Genomic DNA, 17930 nt, shown 5'->3' with positions numbered 1-17930 from the left:
CACGGCTAAGTACTTATGGGCCAAGTTTCAGAGTACTTGGCTCAGGAACGATAAAAAAAACATTAAGTACAAATCTTCGACTGCTCGAATTACAGTGACAGATCTGACTGAAAAGATAAATAAAGTGGCCTCCCCAGGAGTATGGTCCACCAGCCAGGAGCTGAAGCAATTGCTGTGAAGCAAACCTAGAAGGCATAGGAAACAGATCAAGCAGACCAAGACAGCTCAGAGGGCAAAACAGAGCACCCATCCAGAAAACAGTTCCACATCCCAAGACAATACATACAACGAGCAGAGGTGGTGTACTGCAAAGGAGCAGGACAGCCAAATCCTCCCAAAAGCGAATTGAAGCACACCTCGTCAGCACACGAACAAAGTCACATGGAAAATGGCCAGCCTGTGCACATGGCTGCAACACTAGATATGGAGACTGAAAAGGGGGCGGGCTTTAGCCTTCCCGGGATACTTAGCCAAAGATTCACCAACAGCAAATTGTGAACAGGGCGGTCTATGGGGGTTGGTTAGAATGTTAAAAGAGGGAAGGCTGGCACAGCCAGTACACAGGGGAGATGAAAAGGTGTTCTAGTGAATTCCAGCAGGGAAGAGAGCAGGCGGAGGATGAACGATGGACTAGAGTACTGAGCAGACTGTGGCAGTGTTGTGAGATCCAAGTAGGTATTATGTGTGAGAGACAGTGGTATCAGTTGTGTGTAGTGAAGGGGGTGTAAAATGTGAGATCGAGGGAGAAAAATGTAAGGGGATTTGGAGAGGGTATGAGAGTAAGTGACAGAGGAAGAGCGACAGGAGAGTAGGGTAGAGAGTAAATGGTGGTAGTAGGAGTGGAAAGGGCAGCGAGAAGGAGCAAGGTAGAGGGAAGACACAGGTAGGGAGTGTAAGATCAGGAGAGAGGAGTAGCAATAGGTTATTGAGAGCGGCGAAGAGAGGTAGAGAGGAAAGCAGTGCAGGTGTGGTCAAAATGAGAGGAGAAGAGATGGGGAGGGGGAATGAAAGAGGTACAGAAAGAGGGAGAGAAGGAATATAACAGAGTGAGGAGATGGGGAGTTAGAGAAGAGGGAGAGAGCGAGAGAGCGGGGGAGAGAGCCCCTGGTAACATCGGCAGTATAACAGGCAAGAAGGCATCCATTTGAAAGTCCCAGAGGGAAATGGATCGAAAAGGCCTTTTGGTGTCCCTGTCAACATTGCTTTAGGAGTACCTCAGGGGGATTCTGAGGGCTAGGTATGCCTGGAATACAGAGGAAGGGGCACAAAGGGCTTCAACTATCCCATTCTTCCCAGACTATCAAAACCTTTATTAAACACCTTAAAGCTACTATTTTTGAGGCTGTCTGTCACACACTAAAGGGTGAGAGGAGCGGTATGGGCTTACCCATTAGACAGGGAGACGGAGGAGTGAATAAGCCTGAATGGGAGAAGGAAGCAGTGTGGAGGTTCTCTGAACATGGAATGCAGAGAGCATGTAGACATGTGGCAAAGATGAGATCTAAAGTGTTGGGAATGCATTTACCATTGGATGTACATGAGGGCGGGTGTGCACAGCAAGCGCATGAAGCGCGGCGAGCCAATACAAGTGTTCAGATGAGCGGAGCAAAAGATCAACTGGAGAACACTGGAGTGCTGGAACATTCCAACCAAGGCAGCACTTCCTCATCCAGTAAAACAGCTAACCACCTCCATCAACTGAATAAGAAAGTAAAGGTATCCCACAGCACCAACCACTGCCTTTCCCTTCTGAGACTGCTCTTCGAGTACACCTGCACCGCAGTGCACTTGAGCTTTAGACTGTTCTTGAGGCACACCTAAAGAAACTCACAAGAACAGGACCCAGAGCATGCGACTGCCATTGAGGCGCCACAGAACCCGATCTAGAAACTTCGACTGAATCTCTGCTAAACCTGGCACTCCGAGATCCTGACTAGAACCTTCAATTGCTCTTGGATACACCAGAACCACGCAGTGCCATGCCCAGAGGTTTTGATTGCCACCAGGGCACAGCTGAACCTCCCCCTTCAGACTGATGGTAGCAGGCCCAGAGCCTCACCCCTGTGCTCTTGTAAATCCTGCCCACGTTTGAGCCGATAAAGAGTAGAAGAAAGCTCAAGTTTCAATCGGTCTGTAGAGTACCCGATTCTCTGGATGCTTCAGACACCCCAACCTCTAAAACAATGGGGTTTGAGTGGCCCAGACTGTCATCCACCTTAGAAATTGGGATCTTCCATGGGGTGACCTCAACCCTTTCTGTTCAGTGATCCAGACCCTCAGACTGTGTAGGCGCACAGTGACCTCCTAAGGACCGGCCAAACTCCTGAGAGCATATTAAGAAGCACTGCATGGAATTGACAAGAATGTGTGTCAGGGAAAAATTAGTCTGTAGCGCATGCCTCTTTCTCTATACTGTGACCCTTAAGTTTCCACTTAAACCCTCACTCGAGCTATTCACACCATGCCTCCAATAGTCAAACCATCACCTAGTACATTCACTCCCTCAACCCCCTTACATGTACACGAACCACCTAATTAGCAGCGCTCAACTCCCTTCAAAGCCCAAGGAGCTTTTTCTCAGCCACTGCGCATGCACCCCAATTTAACATCCCCGCTCTTTCACCCCACCCTCCCTTGCTCGTATATTCATTCACAAACCCGTTACTAGCCACACTGTAGAGGGGGCAGTAGTGTAATGCAGATGTTCCCCTAAGTCACCAAGATGCCAGGCAGGCAACATCAATGCACCACTATGAATCCCAAAATACCCATCATCCACACCCCAGGGTGGTCACTGCTCCCCACTTGCCCGGCCAGCAAGTCTACGAGTACATTCGAGTGCAAGGTGGTGCTGGTCCTAGGTCACCCACCCATCCGAAGAGCAAGGCAGCAAGCTTGACTCACCTGCCTGAATAGGGAGGCGCTGAGCCCATTATACAGTGCCAAGAAGCCATCATTGCGGATAACCGAGAGCGCCATGCCCGTCATTCGGAGCTTCACCTCCTGCTGTGTCTGAAGATGAACCTGAAACCAGAGAATGAGAAGGTGTGAGGCAATTAACAGTCTGCCGGACAAAGGAAACAAGTTGCATTTTTGTGCTCACTCCTTCAGTCACCAAGCCCTTCCAGTGTGCCTTTCCCTAAATGTTCCTGCACCCTGCCATCAGTGCTACCTCAGTGTCCTCCCTTCCCCAGTCGGTCTTCAACGCACCCTCACCCTGCAGACAACTTCATCTCTTCAACATGCCCACGTGTCCAGCGGGTCCTCACCATGTGCCCTTACCTGCTAAACATAACCACAAACCACACTGTGCATCGACTACCCCAGTAGGCATTGAACCCAGTGTTCGCACATCCCCACCCATCTGTATACAATAAACCCCTCAATGTTCCCTCAATACCATCACTTGACCCTCTACCCATCAGTGTGCATAGTGTCCAACCCCATTGTATCCTCAGCATGAATTGGACTTAGTGTACTCTCGCAGGCTCTATGTTCGCTGTACCCCACTACCAATATGCCTTCACCCCATCACCCACGTCACATCAGTAAGACTTCCCAACCTCAGCTTGCCCTCACCACGGCACAGTGTTCACACGCCGCCCCAAGTGTACCCAAGACCATATATATTTGTGCCCCCTAAACGAAACCAAAGAAATGAAGGGGTCCAAGAATCATCAGATACCCCCAATACCCTTTCAGCACGATCACAACCGATAGCTGGATATGCTGTCCCAGCAATGATCAAAATGAGCTTGACTCTCCCTTCACAATTCCTTATTCCCTTTCCCTTGCTGGAATCAGAATAATAAAGAAGTGGCCTTTCAAGTAGGACATTAACAGGCAACGTGGTCACTTGTGTTCTACCCTAGGTACAGGACGCATTGTAACAAGGGACACCACAAGGAATGTATCCAGGCTGTAGTGTGGTTGAAAGACACAGATCAGTGCCTTATGAAAAAAGTCCACATTCCAGCATGGATAAAGAACTCATTTAGCATCCTCACGGAATGTAATGTGCAAGTGAAATTCATGGGGACAGGCGAAGGTTCACATACCAAGCATAGCAGGTGCGCATGTCAAGTAGTGTTGCCATCAGTGAGCAAAGAAGCAAACGACTGGAGTGCAATAGACCAACAGTCACAATAATTACACAGGATGCAACATTATAATACACAATTTAACTAGGAGTGAGCCTTTCTTGAAGAGTGTACACTGGGAACCAAATCATATATAGATCGTGAACATTTTGCAATATTAAAGGGACGTCAATTTCACAGGTTACTGTAAGGAAGCGAAGATATCAACAGTGACGACAGACAAGTGATCACAGTTCAAGAGTGTTTATTGAACTTCAAATCGGTTGGTTAAACGCCTATCTAAACCTAAAACTAAAGATGGGAGCAAGCAAAGAACATCAAAGTAAAAGTAACGCCGTCCGAGTAGCGTCTGTCAAAAAGAGCATATACTAATAAACCTATTGCCAATCCTAAATTCTAAATACAAAATGCATGGGACAAGGTTGTATGCAAAGAGAAAAGTGTTCAAGAAATAATATTTCAGGATGATAGAGCAGTTGGCACCCCTTTCCCACGTTTTCAGCACGAGACAAAGCGGCTTTACTTGAGCTTTGCACATACAGTGGCTTATTGGCCACGAGGTAACAGTTCAAAACATAGGCATCAAGGCCTTCCATCAAAGTCTCTCTCCCAATATCAGTCTCTTATTGCAGAAGGCCTGATGCACCAAAAAAAACAAGTTACTTTCTCTTTCTCAAGTTTTCACGTTCACAATTGGTCTCCCCCGTTCGGTCCCGGACCACTTTTATCAAGGTTTGTAATTTGGTCTCCCTCGTTCGGGCTCAGACCATGGATCCCCCCTCCTTCAGACTCAGACCCAAGAAGCGAAGGATTTTAAATGTGCAATGGGTTTTGCTTAAACCGTAGCAGGACCACTTCAATTCACTTATTCTCTCATTCACTTTGTTTACGTTATTTTCTAAAACAATACCTCACACATTGGATTGAGCACCTTAACGGTACCAGATTACTCTGCTATGGATATTGTATCTTTCCTCTTAAAGTTGAAACACTGTTGGGATTTCGAGTCTCTCATCACACGCGTTGCCAATGTACATTCTTGCGCTCTTTATACAATGTAGATGCTTACAATGTAGCTGCTTGCAACATTGACTTCAACACAGACCGGTCTTGCAGCATCTCCCCAACTTACCGGCTGTGTTGATCTCGGAGTCAAGTACGATACCATGAGGCTGCTGCTACTCCCCAAATTGACTAGCCTAGCCATGCTGTAGGGCCCTGTATATCTCCAACGTCCAATACAGTATTCAGTCTTGTTTCTTGGCCATGCACTTCTGACTCAGATGGAGTTTGAAAGCCACAGTTTTCCGGAAAGGTCAGAGTATCTCCCTCCTCACTCACTCTTCTGTGTTTGCGGTCCTCCTTGCCTCGTTTCGCTGCAGTCTCGAAAATACTGCTCCTTCGTGTGTTGGGCCTTGCTCAGCGTGTGCTCTCGTGGTCCGCATGGACTAAATGGGAGTCAGGGAGCGAACAAATTACTCATGTTCTTTTGGAAGAATTATTCCCTCAAAACACAACTGGTTTGACAGTAATTGCCGGACTCTGCCCGATATGTCGGTGTAATGCTTGGATGAGAGTCTGTTTTCTCCCAGAGCGGCCTGTACGTGAGAAAGTGTTCGTGTAGGGAAAAGGTGGGGGTGTAAAGTAGCCATATATCCTACCAGGCAGGATGGGGTGAAGGTGTTACAGGGACGGGGATACTGTGTCTTTCCATCAGGTGTCCCACTTCCACTCCCCGAAGACGCCTCATCTAGGTGATCCTCCAGCACTGGTCGACCCCCAGGGTCTGGATCCAAAGACGATGGTCATGCCCTGGCCACCTGTGAGAGAGACCCCTGAGGACTACCGGGTGGAACACCTTCTGGTTTCTCACATTACACACAGTTATTGATTTTCCTGGGATATCGCACACTTTAATTGTGAAGCTGAGATGTGAGCCCAAATGGAAATTTTAGCATGTGACCATATTGTTTCCACTTTCATACAGCAAGGTGCAATGATTTGGGAATGTTTAACTTTCATGAACTAAAACAATACCCGGTTTTGTAGATCGACAGGACACAAATCACGTGACAACCCAATATGACAATATTCTTACCAATCCTTATGGAATTTTATGTAATTTTATTGTGCACTTCATCAACGAAGTATACAGGTACCAAAACAGTACCATCTGTGGGCCTCAGAAAGCCTGTCCTACTAGATTTCAAAGCTTTAAATATACCCAACTAAATTAAATCCGATTAAATCAAAGTATAGTCGTTTAACACAGAGTTGCAAATTGTTATAAAAAAAGAAAACCAGGGGGTTTTGGTGGCAAATAAGCAGACTGGAAAGCGAGCTCTCCAGACACCTATGACTTTTTGTTCAGCTCTCCTTAGTTTTAAATCAAATGGCCTAACATGAAAAGAAAGATTAGGCAATGGGCTAAGCAATGCCACGGAATCACACGGGAGCTAGAACAACCCTATCAGTGAGATAAGATGTGTGTCCAGGATCAGAGTATCACTCTGGGGGAGCAAAGCTGGGATAAGAGGCCCGATTTGAAAGTTTCAAATTTGGTTGCTTAATTCTCAATCTAATTCTTGATGCTCTTCATTGGGGGGTGGCTGCCCAGGTTTCACAACCGTTGTTAACAAGGGCTTTAGCACTCCCGTAAAGCAGTCTGAATGTACCCTCACTCATCACTCAGTGTTCCCTCCCACATCCAGCTAGGAAGCACTGTCCAGTAGGTAAAGAGTGCTTGCCACAGGCAACGTGTGCTGTATCAGGAAAAAACATGGTAGCAGGTAATCACATCCCACACTCTAAAGTCTCATTAGGTTGTTTCATGACGCTTCCATGCACCTCATGCAATTCAAGGTTCAGAGAGCGCAAAAGGCGAGTTTCTGCATGAGCAGCAGCAGAGCGCAACCCAATGGCCTTGCCCCATTTTCTCTTGTCAATATTTAGCTGCCCTGTTAGCGCAGACCTGCTGCTTCTCTCACTGTGCATTTTCCAGCCTCAGGCGACCTCGCTCCCCACATACTCCCCACATACCCCTTCCGAATTTTCCTTCCTGCCACCAGTGAGTAAAAACCAATGGTGTACTCCCTGGGCTTGGCACTTTGAGAGGGCTCCATCTACATCCTCTCATTTAATTTCTTATCAAATTACAGTGATCTAGAAGAACCATTTCTGATTGCAACGGGACATGGTTTTGGGGCCACAAGCTTACTCTGAAGAATAATGACACAGATATGAAGTTGTAGTAAATATGCCTCCAATGAGGCTTCAGTTTGTTCACCTGGATACGCTAAAGTAATATTTCATATCCAAAATGTGATTGTCCCTCAAAACACAATTTGCCAACTTTGACAATCGGTTGCGGATTGATTGACGAATAACCAACATTGATTGGGAAGGTCACTCATTTTTTTAGTTTAAGCTACTAGGTGGAAAAATAAACAAGTTACTGTTATAGATACGTTGTGTTGTAAAATGTCTTCGAAAATGTCCATGTACTGATTTGTGGGTGTTTCCCTAGTGTGTTGTAAGCAGTACCTGATTGGATGTGCAGTTTTGAAACTGAAAAGGTGAACTCTGTTACAGGTTTAAAAAAAAAAACAATGAATAGTAGTAGTATCTGGTGATGTAATACATGTTTTGAAACAGTGAGGCCTGTACCTCTTAAAATAGATTTGATATTAACATTACTTTTTACTAAAACTACTTTGATTGGGTCTAGTGCACAGGAGTGTTACGTATATGCACCTCTCCTTGAATATTCAGCATACTGGCTATTGTGATATGGTTGCAGTGTTCCTCAGCAGCAACCACTGCAACCATATCTGGAAGCAGGTTTAGTACCGTCAAAATTATGGTGGCAGTGCTAGCAGCAATTTTCTACACCAAATCGGTTTCTTTCACTTTGTTCCACTCACAGACATGGTGACACCAGATGGAGTTCTCGTGCCCTTCTCGTAGTGGTAAGAGGTGAAGTCTTTACAGCTTCTCGCACAAAATGTGCTGTTTTGTGTAATAATGCAGTCACTACTTGACCCCACGCTGCAGTTGAGTACTGTTTATTCATGCGGCTTGTTTCTCCTCATATTGTGATATCATTAAATTAGCCTCGGCTTTGAGACATAACCGTTAGATGCATTAGGATGGGACCTTTGTTTTATACAGTTTACAAGTCTGTAGTGCATCTTTTATACCCCCGTTAATGGCATATTGCTGGACAATATAAAATTATGTTGGGTGGGTCGGAAAAAAGCACTGGTTATGCATCGTATTTTAAGTGCACCCGGCATACATGATCTAAAAAGAATTGTGCATAAAGAATGGACAGTTCTAGCACACCTCCACCTTGCCGTTGTTTTGTTTTGGGATTGCTAACTGTTTATATAAGTAGATGTGTGTGTTTTGCAGTATACTTAGATTTTGCTTGTATGTGTTTTTAATGCCTAATAAAGAGTATATTGCAATACTTCTCTTAGATGCTTCATTACTTGGCGGTCTCTACTTTTGCTAACTGCAAAACTCTGATGTACTGATGTTTGACTTGGACTGTCACACACACACACACACTGTCACACACAGACACACTGTCTCTCTCACACACACACATACACTTAAGGGTAATGGGGACCGCACCCCTCCCCACTTTCCTATAAAGACATTCTTGTGGTCATCACTGGGTGGTTCCATGTAATGTCCCACAAAAATGTCACCTGGCAAAAAAGTCACCAAAATGGCAGTCTTTTGTTTGCAGGAACATTACATTTAACGTGCGGGGGACACTCCAACAACCTCCTCTCCCCTTGACACATATATATATATATATATATATATATATATATATATATATATATATATAGTCAGCACAACCTTTTCCCGGTGACATCGTGTATGGCGACCATATGTATGAGGACAATATTACCCGATTCACACCAGGTTAGGTAAGGCATACATACCCTTTCACATTAGTCATCTGCTTTCTTCCGTTTATTGGTAATTGTTCTGTCTGAGTAGGCTACCTAGTGGGTGTGTCCGAATTTGATAAGGGGCCCCATTTTGGTAGGTGGTGCCACGTCACCACTTTCGTTATAGCCATTTTCACTACATAGATGAAAAACTCAGAAGAAAAAAAAAATACCTTAATTCCAGTTTCTAAATAAAATGAAGGGATTTCAGAGGACACCCTTTGGTTACATAAACTGGTATTTACATAGTCACAAAGGTAAGCTTTTCCATTCAGGATTGGAGTCATTTTAAGGGAAGACTTTGTTTTGTGACGAGGTCTGCTTTTTCACAGCTGTTTTGCCATCACCTCGCTCAACTCCTGCCACGGATGATAATTTCCTAGCCGACTCTCCCAGTTCTTCCCGCATTACTACACATGCCAGACCTGCCTATTTCTCATTTTCTTTCATTCATTTCTTTCTCTATACGACACCCTTCCAGACCACGTGGGATGCACCCACTGTCCCTGCTGAGTCAGGAGAGTTCAATGTCCACCTTTCTGCTCTCCCAGAAATATCCTTTCATGGGAGATAACGCCATTTTCTCCCTTCCTTACGCTCTGCTTTTAAAATCCTACAGCCTCAGACTACATTTCCTTACCACGCGGTCCCATAAAAACAAGCATTGGCAATGCCAACCGTTTTGACTTTTGTGTAAGCATGCGAAAGGTAGATGCCAGGCACTGCCATAGTGGTATTAACAGGCCTTCGATGGTAGCAGCTACAAAATGGGTATATAATAGCAGTGACTGACAAACGCCTAATACTTACACCCAAGCCAAAACTGTTGGCTTTGCCAATGCTGGTTTTCTGTGGTGTAAATTGTACGAGCCGGCGATTCTATTTAATGGCTTTATTTTGCATAGAGAAGGCAAAGGCTAGTGGCAACATAATGTTACAGTGATACAGAGCAGAGGTCTGTCTAGAAAATAGCCAAAATTGTTGGCTTGGGCAATTTTGAGGTATCTGTTTCCTACTCACTCTGGAGACAGAGGCGCTGTGTGGTCGGTCCCATGTGTGCCGGGGTCAGCGTCCCCCTTCAGCCCACGGCTATCTGGACCAGGCAGAGGCCCAGTGTCCGTACTATTTGGCAGGGCCACGCTCTCGCTCTACTACACATGGACCAAACGTTATCTGGTTAGCAAAGGGCGTCTCTTTTTTCCAGTATTGCTGCTGGGCTGGGTGGTATTCAGCTCCTGCTTCTACCCTGGGAAGCTTAATAACAGTGACCAGGAGCTACTGATGGCTACCCAGGCCAACTGCTGCTTTACAAACAGGCATACATGACATTCATGTTTAGCGTTTTAGAATGTAAATAAAAATTCGGAAACTACATAGAATCGATCATACATAATAGGCAAAAAGTTCAAATGTGCCTCTAATGGGCAAGTTAGATGTATAGTGCTCGGTGTACTTGCCCCCGGAACCCCCAGCAGTAGCACCTGCTGATTTTCAGGGGCTGGTTTTACCTCCTGCTCATCAAATCCTAATTTCGAACCCTGTACTGCTTGCATTTCTTTTTCATTCAACCGACAATTTTCAAGCTTTTACCAGAAAACGTTAGAAACGCTTACGTTGGGCATTTGCCTAAAACTGTGCAGCACATTTATTATGCTTCAATTTGATTCTGAAGGCAGCAACGGCAATATTTTTGCTTAAGATCAGTTTTTAGAAGGTCCACAGGCACGGTTCGAGCTCTGGGGGAAATTCTTATACTATGGTCTGGGCAAAGCGGCTGGGTAGGAGTTTAGGCATCGAACCCTGCGAGGCCTTATCAACGCTGAGCTATTCTTAAAGTAAATACGCTGCGCCTACGTACACACAACAAAACCTTTAAAGATCGAGGATCAGACTCTGCGGCAAAGCCCTCACAGGCTGCATTGTTGTGCAAACACTGTCCATCTGCGCTGAAAAGGTAAGAAGGCGCGGGGCAGCCATTACGGCACTCCACCTAAACTTCCTGGCCATGCGCGCCTAGCCTTAGGCTCCACGCACTTCCCAGCTTTGCAAACCTACCCACTCAACCCCCCCAGCTCCTGCTCTTCCTCCATCACCCCCCAGACTCCATCTGTGCTTTTCCATTGCATCCTTAGGCTTCCGCACTTCCCAGCCCTGCGCGTCCATCCACCTTACTGCCGGACTCCACGTGCGCTGTTCCCTCCCAACCTTAGACTCCACGCACTTCCCGGCCTTGTGAGTCTACTGTGAGAAACCTGAAGGTGTCTCACCCGCTAGTCCCTGGCGATCTGTCATTCAGGTAGCCAGGACACGGCCATCTCTTTTGGATCCAGTTCCTGGGGGTGGACCAGTGCAGGAGGATCACCTGGATGAGGGGTCTTCACGGAGTGGAAGTGGGACACCAGATGGCGAGACGCGGTATCCCCTTCCCTATAACACCTTTACCCCATCCTACCCGGTAGGATACTTCTAATTCAACACACACCCCTTTTCCAACACAAACACCTCCCCACAGACAGCTCACTGTTAAAGAAACGGACTAACACCCGAGCCGTATAACTGATGTGTCCTACTACCACGGTCAGACAGGGTCAGGCGATTTCTGATCATTACACACACCTGACACCAATCACACTTACCCACACAGATAGGCGGAGCACGAAAGCACACTCCGAGCAAGGCAAAGCAAACGAGGAGGCAACAGTTCCAGAAGGCAGAAGACGGCAAGACAGCAGAGGATTACAAGGTGGAAAATGCCCCTGACCTTTTCACCGAAAGCCTGTTTCTTGAGCTTTCGAGAATAAGAAACATAAGACCTGGAATCAAAGCTGAAGAACGCTGCATTGTGTGTCAGAAGTACCCGGGACTCTCCCGCATCAACAGTCAAGGCGTGGAGAATCCATTGACGCTGTCGTACTGTCCTTGGCTTGTACAACAAAGTAGCACCATTGAAGCCAGCACAGCCAGTGAGTTTGGGAGACTGATACCAAACCGGTTGGCGTGGAAACCAAGGTTGCAAGCGGCAACATTGTGTAAAGAGTATTGAAGAGAACAGTGCATGAAGGGTATGTGCGAAAGCCACAAACATAATTAAAACAGCACATGAGTGATGGAACTTTGAAGCTAAAATACGATACTATAGACGGAGTGGTCCGGCACCACAAGGGTGCTCTTTTGAAAGTCACAGTTAGGTGTCCACCGAAAAAGGTGACAATGGTTAAAACAAGAGGAATTGTGAAATAAAAGTGGTCCTGCTATGGGTCAAGCCTTACCCTGTGCACATTCGAAAGTCTTTGATATTTGATGTAAAAGTGACATTGGTCCGAGCCTGGCTGAGGGAGGCTAATTGTATGAAAACGTGATCTGAGCCCGCTTGAGGGGGATCCGGGGTGAATACGGAGTTACCCGAACTGAATACTTGTGCGAATGGAAGGAGATGAACTTCTTATTGTTTTTTAACTGTATCCTCGTGCAGAAGCCACCAGACACTGTGCCACGCTTAAGTGAACCACCTTGTCCCATGCTGAATACATGGGGAAGGGAGGCCATGGCCTGAAAAACCTGACATATCATTTTGAACACTTCTTTCTTTTCGTAGCATTGTTCCCCACACTATTTGTACTTAGAAGGTAAGGATTGGCCCTTTTATTTTGACAAGACACCACTAGGACTGTTATTTTTTGATGGTCGTAGCTTGCTCCCATTGGTAGATTTAGGCTTAGATAGGCATTTATAGAACCCTTCGTTGGAGTTCAATAAAAACCCTTGAACTGTGCCCACTTGTGTCCGCCTTACTGTTGATGGAATGCCTTCCTTACACTACCCACTCAACCTCCGGACTCCACGTGCGCTTTTCCCTCGCAACCTTAGGCTCCACGCACTTACCTGCCTTGCGCGTCTCTTCACCCTACCTCCGGACTCCAGGTGTGCTGGTCCCCTTGCATTTTAGGCTCTCCCCTTCCAGCGGATAAATTCACCTCACTTCGTCTTGAGGTGTCACCCCAGTGGTAACCATTGCTTTGTATACTACTGTATTGTATGCCTTTCTCTTCTTCCCTATGTCCCCACAGCGGTTACTATTGTAGTGTACACTACTATATAGCCATGCGCGTTTTCTCTTCTTCTCTAGGTCACCAGAGGTTACTACAGTATTGTATTATTGTACTGTCTCCCACTTTCAGGTCCCCACCCTACTGGGATTAATGTTGCTACTGTATTCTGTGTCGAATGTACCAGTTCTCCCCTCTGTTCTCCCCCCTCTGTGTCCCTAGTGTGTGACCTCTCCCGCCCCCTCACCCTCCTGCTTGGCCTGCTTGCCCCTTCTACCTCCCCCACGCACCCTTCTATGGCGCTTTCACCCTCAACTATCTTTCCTAACTGCTACTCTTATTTCCTGTCCTCTCTCTCTCACTAAGTCTGGTAGGAGGAAGTTCAAGATGGACATCCTGATCTCCAACCCAGGCCTCCCTATCGCGGAGCCTGGGTATTGGAGTGGGCATGCACAGGGCTAAAATAATACTGTGCACCGTCGAAAGTTTCTAGTACCAAGAAGTACAGAGAGTTGTTGAACAGTTGGGAAAGGTAACCCCATAGTGAAGTACTATTGAACTGCTAAGTGTCAACACTGAAGAGGAAGGAAACCCCCGGAAGAAACCAGAGCAAGAGAATCTTGTGACCCCCTTTAAGTTGGGAGTTTCCTGAAAGAAGCTAACAAGGATGGTTTCAGGAGGAAGAGAACTCTTAGTAATCTGAAGAAACTTTGAAACTATTGAACTTGAAGAACCTTTGAGACACCGTTTGTAACCCGTTTAAGTCTACAGGACTTTGTTAAATCCAGAGTATCATACGGTTGGGGAAGGGAGCTGTGGGACAGCTCCACTATCAGAGGAGAGAGCAAGGCAAAAGAGTGCCAAAGCCACTGCAGCGCCACCTTGAGACTTCTTTTGACTCACCCCTTTTTTTATTTAGTCGAATTCTGTACACATTATTGTTATAGAAAAGTGGGGGCAAGGTTAGTTTTTGACACAGACATTGTTATTTGTTTGATTGAATTTAATGGTTGAGATCACTCCTATTATAGAGATGGGGCCAGTTAACCATCCCATCCCTTTTTTGTTAATCAAGATTTTGAAACTTGATCATTTGTGTCTGTGTCCATCTCTTGAGCACCATGGGTTCCTCAGAGCACCCAATATCTCTTCCACCATCCCCCCTTTGGGATGCAAATCAGTTTTTGGTTAGTCACTTTCCTCCTGGATGGCTAGGCACTTTGTCACCATCTAAGGTAATCTTCCACCCTTGGTAACCCCCCAATTCTTAAGTCCACACCACATACTCTCCTTGGGCTACCCACCAGGGAATACGGTGGTGTTTTCTCCACTCGGCTACCGCCTGGTTTTTACCACTCCTTGGGGTCTTGGGTCTCACTCCCCGCCTCGGGCCTGGTTTCTCTCAGCCCAGTTCGGGCCTGATCTCCTTCACCCCACCTTTGGGGTTGGATCTCTCCCTATCCCCACACTGGGGTCTGAGTTCTGTCATCCCGTCTTGGGGTCTGGTTGGAATCGAGTGCCTGAAACCACCAATTGGGAGCCCAAGAAGTGAAGCAGTTTGACGGGAAAATATGGGTTGTCTGGCTCAGGGTGGATATTGACTGATCTTTTGATGCACCCCAGTAACAAGTAGGTAGTGGGTTACATGTGCATCTGGACCTGAATAGCCCTGTTCCTACCAACCTTGTCCAAAAGCATGTTTATGTGCTTGTACCTTTCTTAAGGAATTGGCCAAAGAAGAACTCTGGACCGTGATCTGGTCTAGAACCTTAGCTTATCTCCAGCATCATTTGGATTTAAATTGCCCTTCCACGTTGGATGGGATAGTTCACGGTCACCACCTGCCAGAGAGATTTTCTTCTCATCTCAGAGATGTGGATAGTTGTTAATGGTTACATACAAGGCAGTAGTCGACTTAATAAACAAACCAAAAAAAGTAAAACTTTTTTTTTTTTTAAATAGACCAATAGCTTCTTAAATATTCCCCTTAAGGACCCTGTTCCGCAGAGGAACTCCCTAAAGCCCTCTCTTGGACCAGCAGTAACAGCAGGGCTTCCGTAACAGCAAGCAGACCAAGCCACTGTTGGTTATTCTGCCATAAAGCCCAATCTGAAGAAATATCTGGTAAAAATACTGGGAAGAAGAAAGTGCGAGTAATACCGATTGCTCAGTGGTTAGAAACCACCAATACTGTGAACAGGAGAAATGAGCAAGTAATGAGAGTGATCAACTGGAAGAGAAAAAGGACTATAATCCTCTGCTGTGGAGAGCCCATCAATGTATCATAAAAAGGGAAGAAAGACAATTGTCAAAAGAAAGTGAAACCCCACAGTTTCAAATCAGCAGTGTCATGGAAGCTGATCGAGATCGGGAGATCCTGTGCTGGGAGGAAGCAACCAGCTGGTGTGCGCGAGAAGCACAGAGCTGAACACAGAGGAGAAAAGGGGAAGAAAACTACAAGAGCCGGTTGCGAGTAGCGTCGTGACCCGTGAGAGGTGGACTATGTCAAAGATGCAGAGACCGCTGTAATGCTGACCCTGCAGTGCTACGGACAAGAAGCAGAGAGTTGAAGTGAAAGCAAAAACTAGCCTGACTAAACGAAGTAAAGTTCCTATCCTGAATGCAGGCCTGGTGAAGCCAACCCATGGGAAGAAAGATAACTGGGACGGCGGGAGATCCGGGAAGGACCACGGGGGCAACTAGTACCAGCAGCCTACTCATCCCAGTGAATAGCCCAATCAGTGCCCCAGATAGGATATTGGAGTGAGAGTATTTTTCTTCCAGTTTTTAAAATTCTTGAGTAAATACAATTTCAAGAGAGTAAAAATGATTTTCCTCCTTTGCAAGAGAGTAAAAAGGGCCTGATAACTATACAATTTGTGCGTAAAATTAAAACTTTGTTCAAAAACATAAGTGACAAAACAGCTATGTTTCAAAATGGTTCTAAATTATGTATTGCACCTGTGGAAAACATTTTCTCCACATAAGAACCTTGTAGATGCATACTACCCAGCTTCATCTTCATGATACTTGGGCACAACCTCTGTTAAGAGTTACTACAGATGCCAGCTAGTTACATCGGATGATTCATAAATCAAGTCCCTCACTCTACCAGCATCACTTCTCTGCCTCTCTGGCCTAGTGTTGCTGCCTGGTACTACCTGCTTGACAACCACTCCATGTTTTTGCTCCATCTGTTCTTCCCTTTGCTACTTTGTTTCCCCTGTCTCTCACTTTGACTCTGCCTCTCACCCTCAAGTGTTGCGGTGCCACATTTTGCAGTCTGTTTCTCGGTCACTCTGCCTCTCCTATCTTTACTTTCTATTGTTGCTTTTTCCCTCCTAGATCTCGCTGAATCGGTTGAGATAACTCCTCTTCCTCTCTCATGTCATTACTGTGGCTATACCAGTTTTTTTCATTTTCTTGGTTGTGGTTGCTACTGCTTTTGATTATCTTTCTTGCACTGTCTCTTACGCTATTGGCCTGCCCTTCTCTAGTCTTGATTTTCTATTTCCATCTCTCATCACCTGCTGTTGATATGTGTTTTATTTTACTGTCTCCAAATGTCTCTTTTGCTCTGCTTCTCTCCCTCACTCCTATTGTGTTTTTTATTATTAACTCCGTTTCCCTTCTCACTTTCTTTGTTGCCCTATCATGTAGCTCATTGCTCTTTTCCTGTTGCTCGGATTCCTGTTTTGGATTATCTAGTATGTTCTCTGACCCTTCGCCCCACCCACCCCGCCAGACCTTTTTTCTTCTGTGTTGGTTAGGTTCAGAGTTGCTCTCCCTCTCCTGTTTTTCTGTTTTGTCTTTTAAACATAGCACCAATAAATATCCCGAAAGCTGAAAATGCCTTTTCTATCTAAAGATCTAATGCAGCTTTACCACTGGGTGCTCCTTTTTAGATGTGTGCAAACCTTCTTTTGGCCACTAGGCTGGGAATTATAGAGTAAGAGGTTTGTCTGACGAGCTGCAGCACTTGCATGAATGCAGATGCTTTACCAACAACTGTATGCCATTACAAGAGCCCATATGAGATGTGTGTTCCATGCCATTGCAAGTATAGCAGCCCAGAAGAGTTGTGTGTTCTGAGCAATCACAGGTATAGCAGCTCTGGTGAGGTGTGTTCTGAGCTGTTACAAGTATAGTGGTCCTCATGGGATGTGTGGGTTCTACTTCTAAGCCATCACAGGTATGGCAGCCCTGATGAGGTGTGTGTTCTTAGCCATTAAGCATAGCAGTCCTCGTGGGATGCGCGTCTTCTGAGCCATTACAAGCCCAGCAGTCCCGAAGAGTTGTGATCTGACCAATCACAGGTATAGCACCCCAGATGAAATGTGTGTTCTGAAACACTGAACATTTAGTAGTCCTTTGTTAAGGGACTTCAATTCAGTACTCCAACTAAGTCAGTGCCTAGTCTGGGATTTCCAAGGGAAGCCCTTATTTATATATTTTTATGACAAGTTCATAGATCTGGATGATAAACCCTTGTATAACACCCGTCTCTGTGAATCCCCCTGACCTCACTGAGCCAAGAAGTAGGTTTGTTTTGCAAATTAAAGATTTATTTGAAAATTAAACAATATATCACACTTTTATGAATAAATTAATATTTGATAGCACACTTAAGAAGATAAGGTTGATCAACAATGGATACTAGCACATTTTTTTTTATCAGTTAGGAGTTTGTATAGAAACGATAAGGTAGCTGAGAATGCTTTTATGGTTTCAAGGAGATACAATGATGGAAAAGAATGCAGTACAGAAATAAACTGATATGGTTTCAACCAGAGATAAAATAATCACTTTTCCCCTTG

At 45.6% G+C, this 17930-nt stretch overlaps 1 protein-coding gene across 4 annotated transcripts in view; it reads right to left on the bottom strand.

The window, feature by feature from the left end:
* Positions 1-17930, bottom strand: part of SLC25A10 (solute carrier family 25 member 10) — a 257944-nt gene that overhangs the window by 59330 nt on the left and 180684 nt on the right. For all 4 annotated transcript variants that reach the window (XM_069655277.1, XM_069655279.1, XM_069655281.1 and 1 more), the window contains exon 2: positions 2905-3024. In XM_069655277.1, the coding sequence (XP_069511378.1) occupies positions 2905-3024 (120 nt within the window). The remainder of the gene's footprint in view (positions 1-2904; positions 3025-17930) is intronic.

The sequence above is a fragment of the Ambystoma mexicanum genome, chromosome 3q (assembly GCF_040938575.1).
Source record: "Ambystoma mexicanum isolate Mex_15411 chromosome 3q, UKY_AmexF1_1, whole genome shotgun sequence".
Lineage (NCBI taxonomy): Eukaryota > Metazoa > Chordata > Amphibia > Caudata > Ambystomatidae > Ambystoma > Ambystoma mexicanum.
Note: the sequence above shows the minus strand (reverse complement) of the source record. Positions and strands in the feature narration are given on the sequence as shown.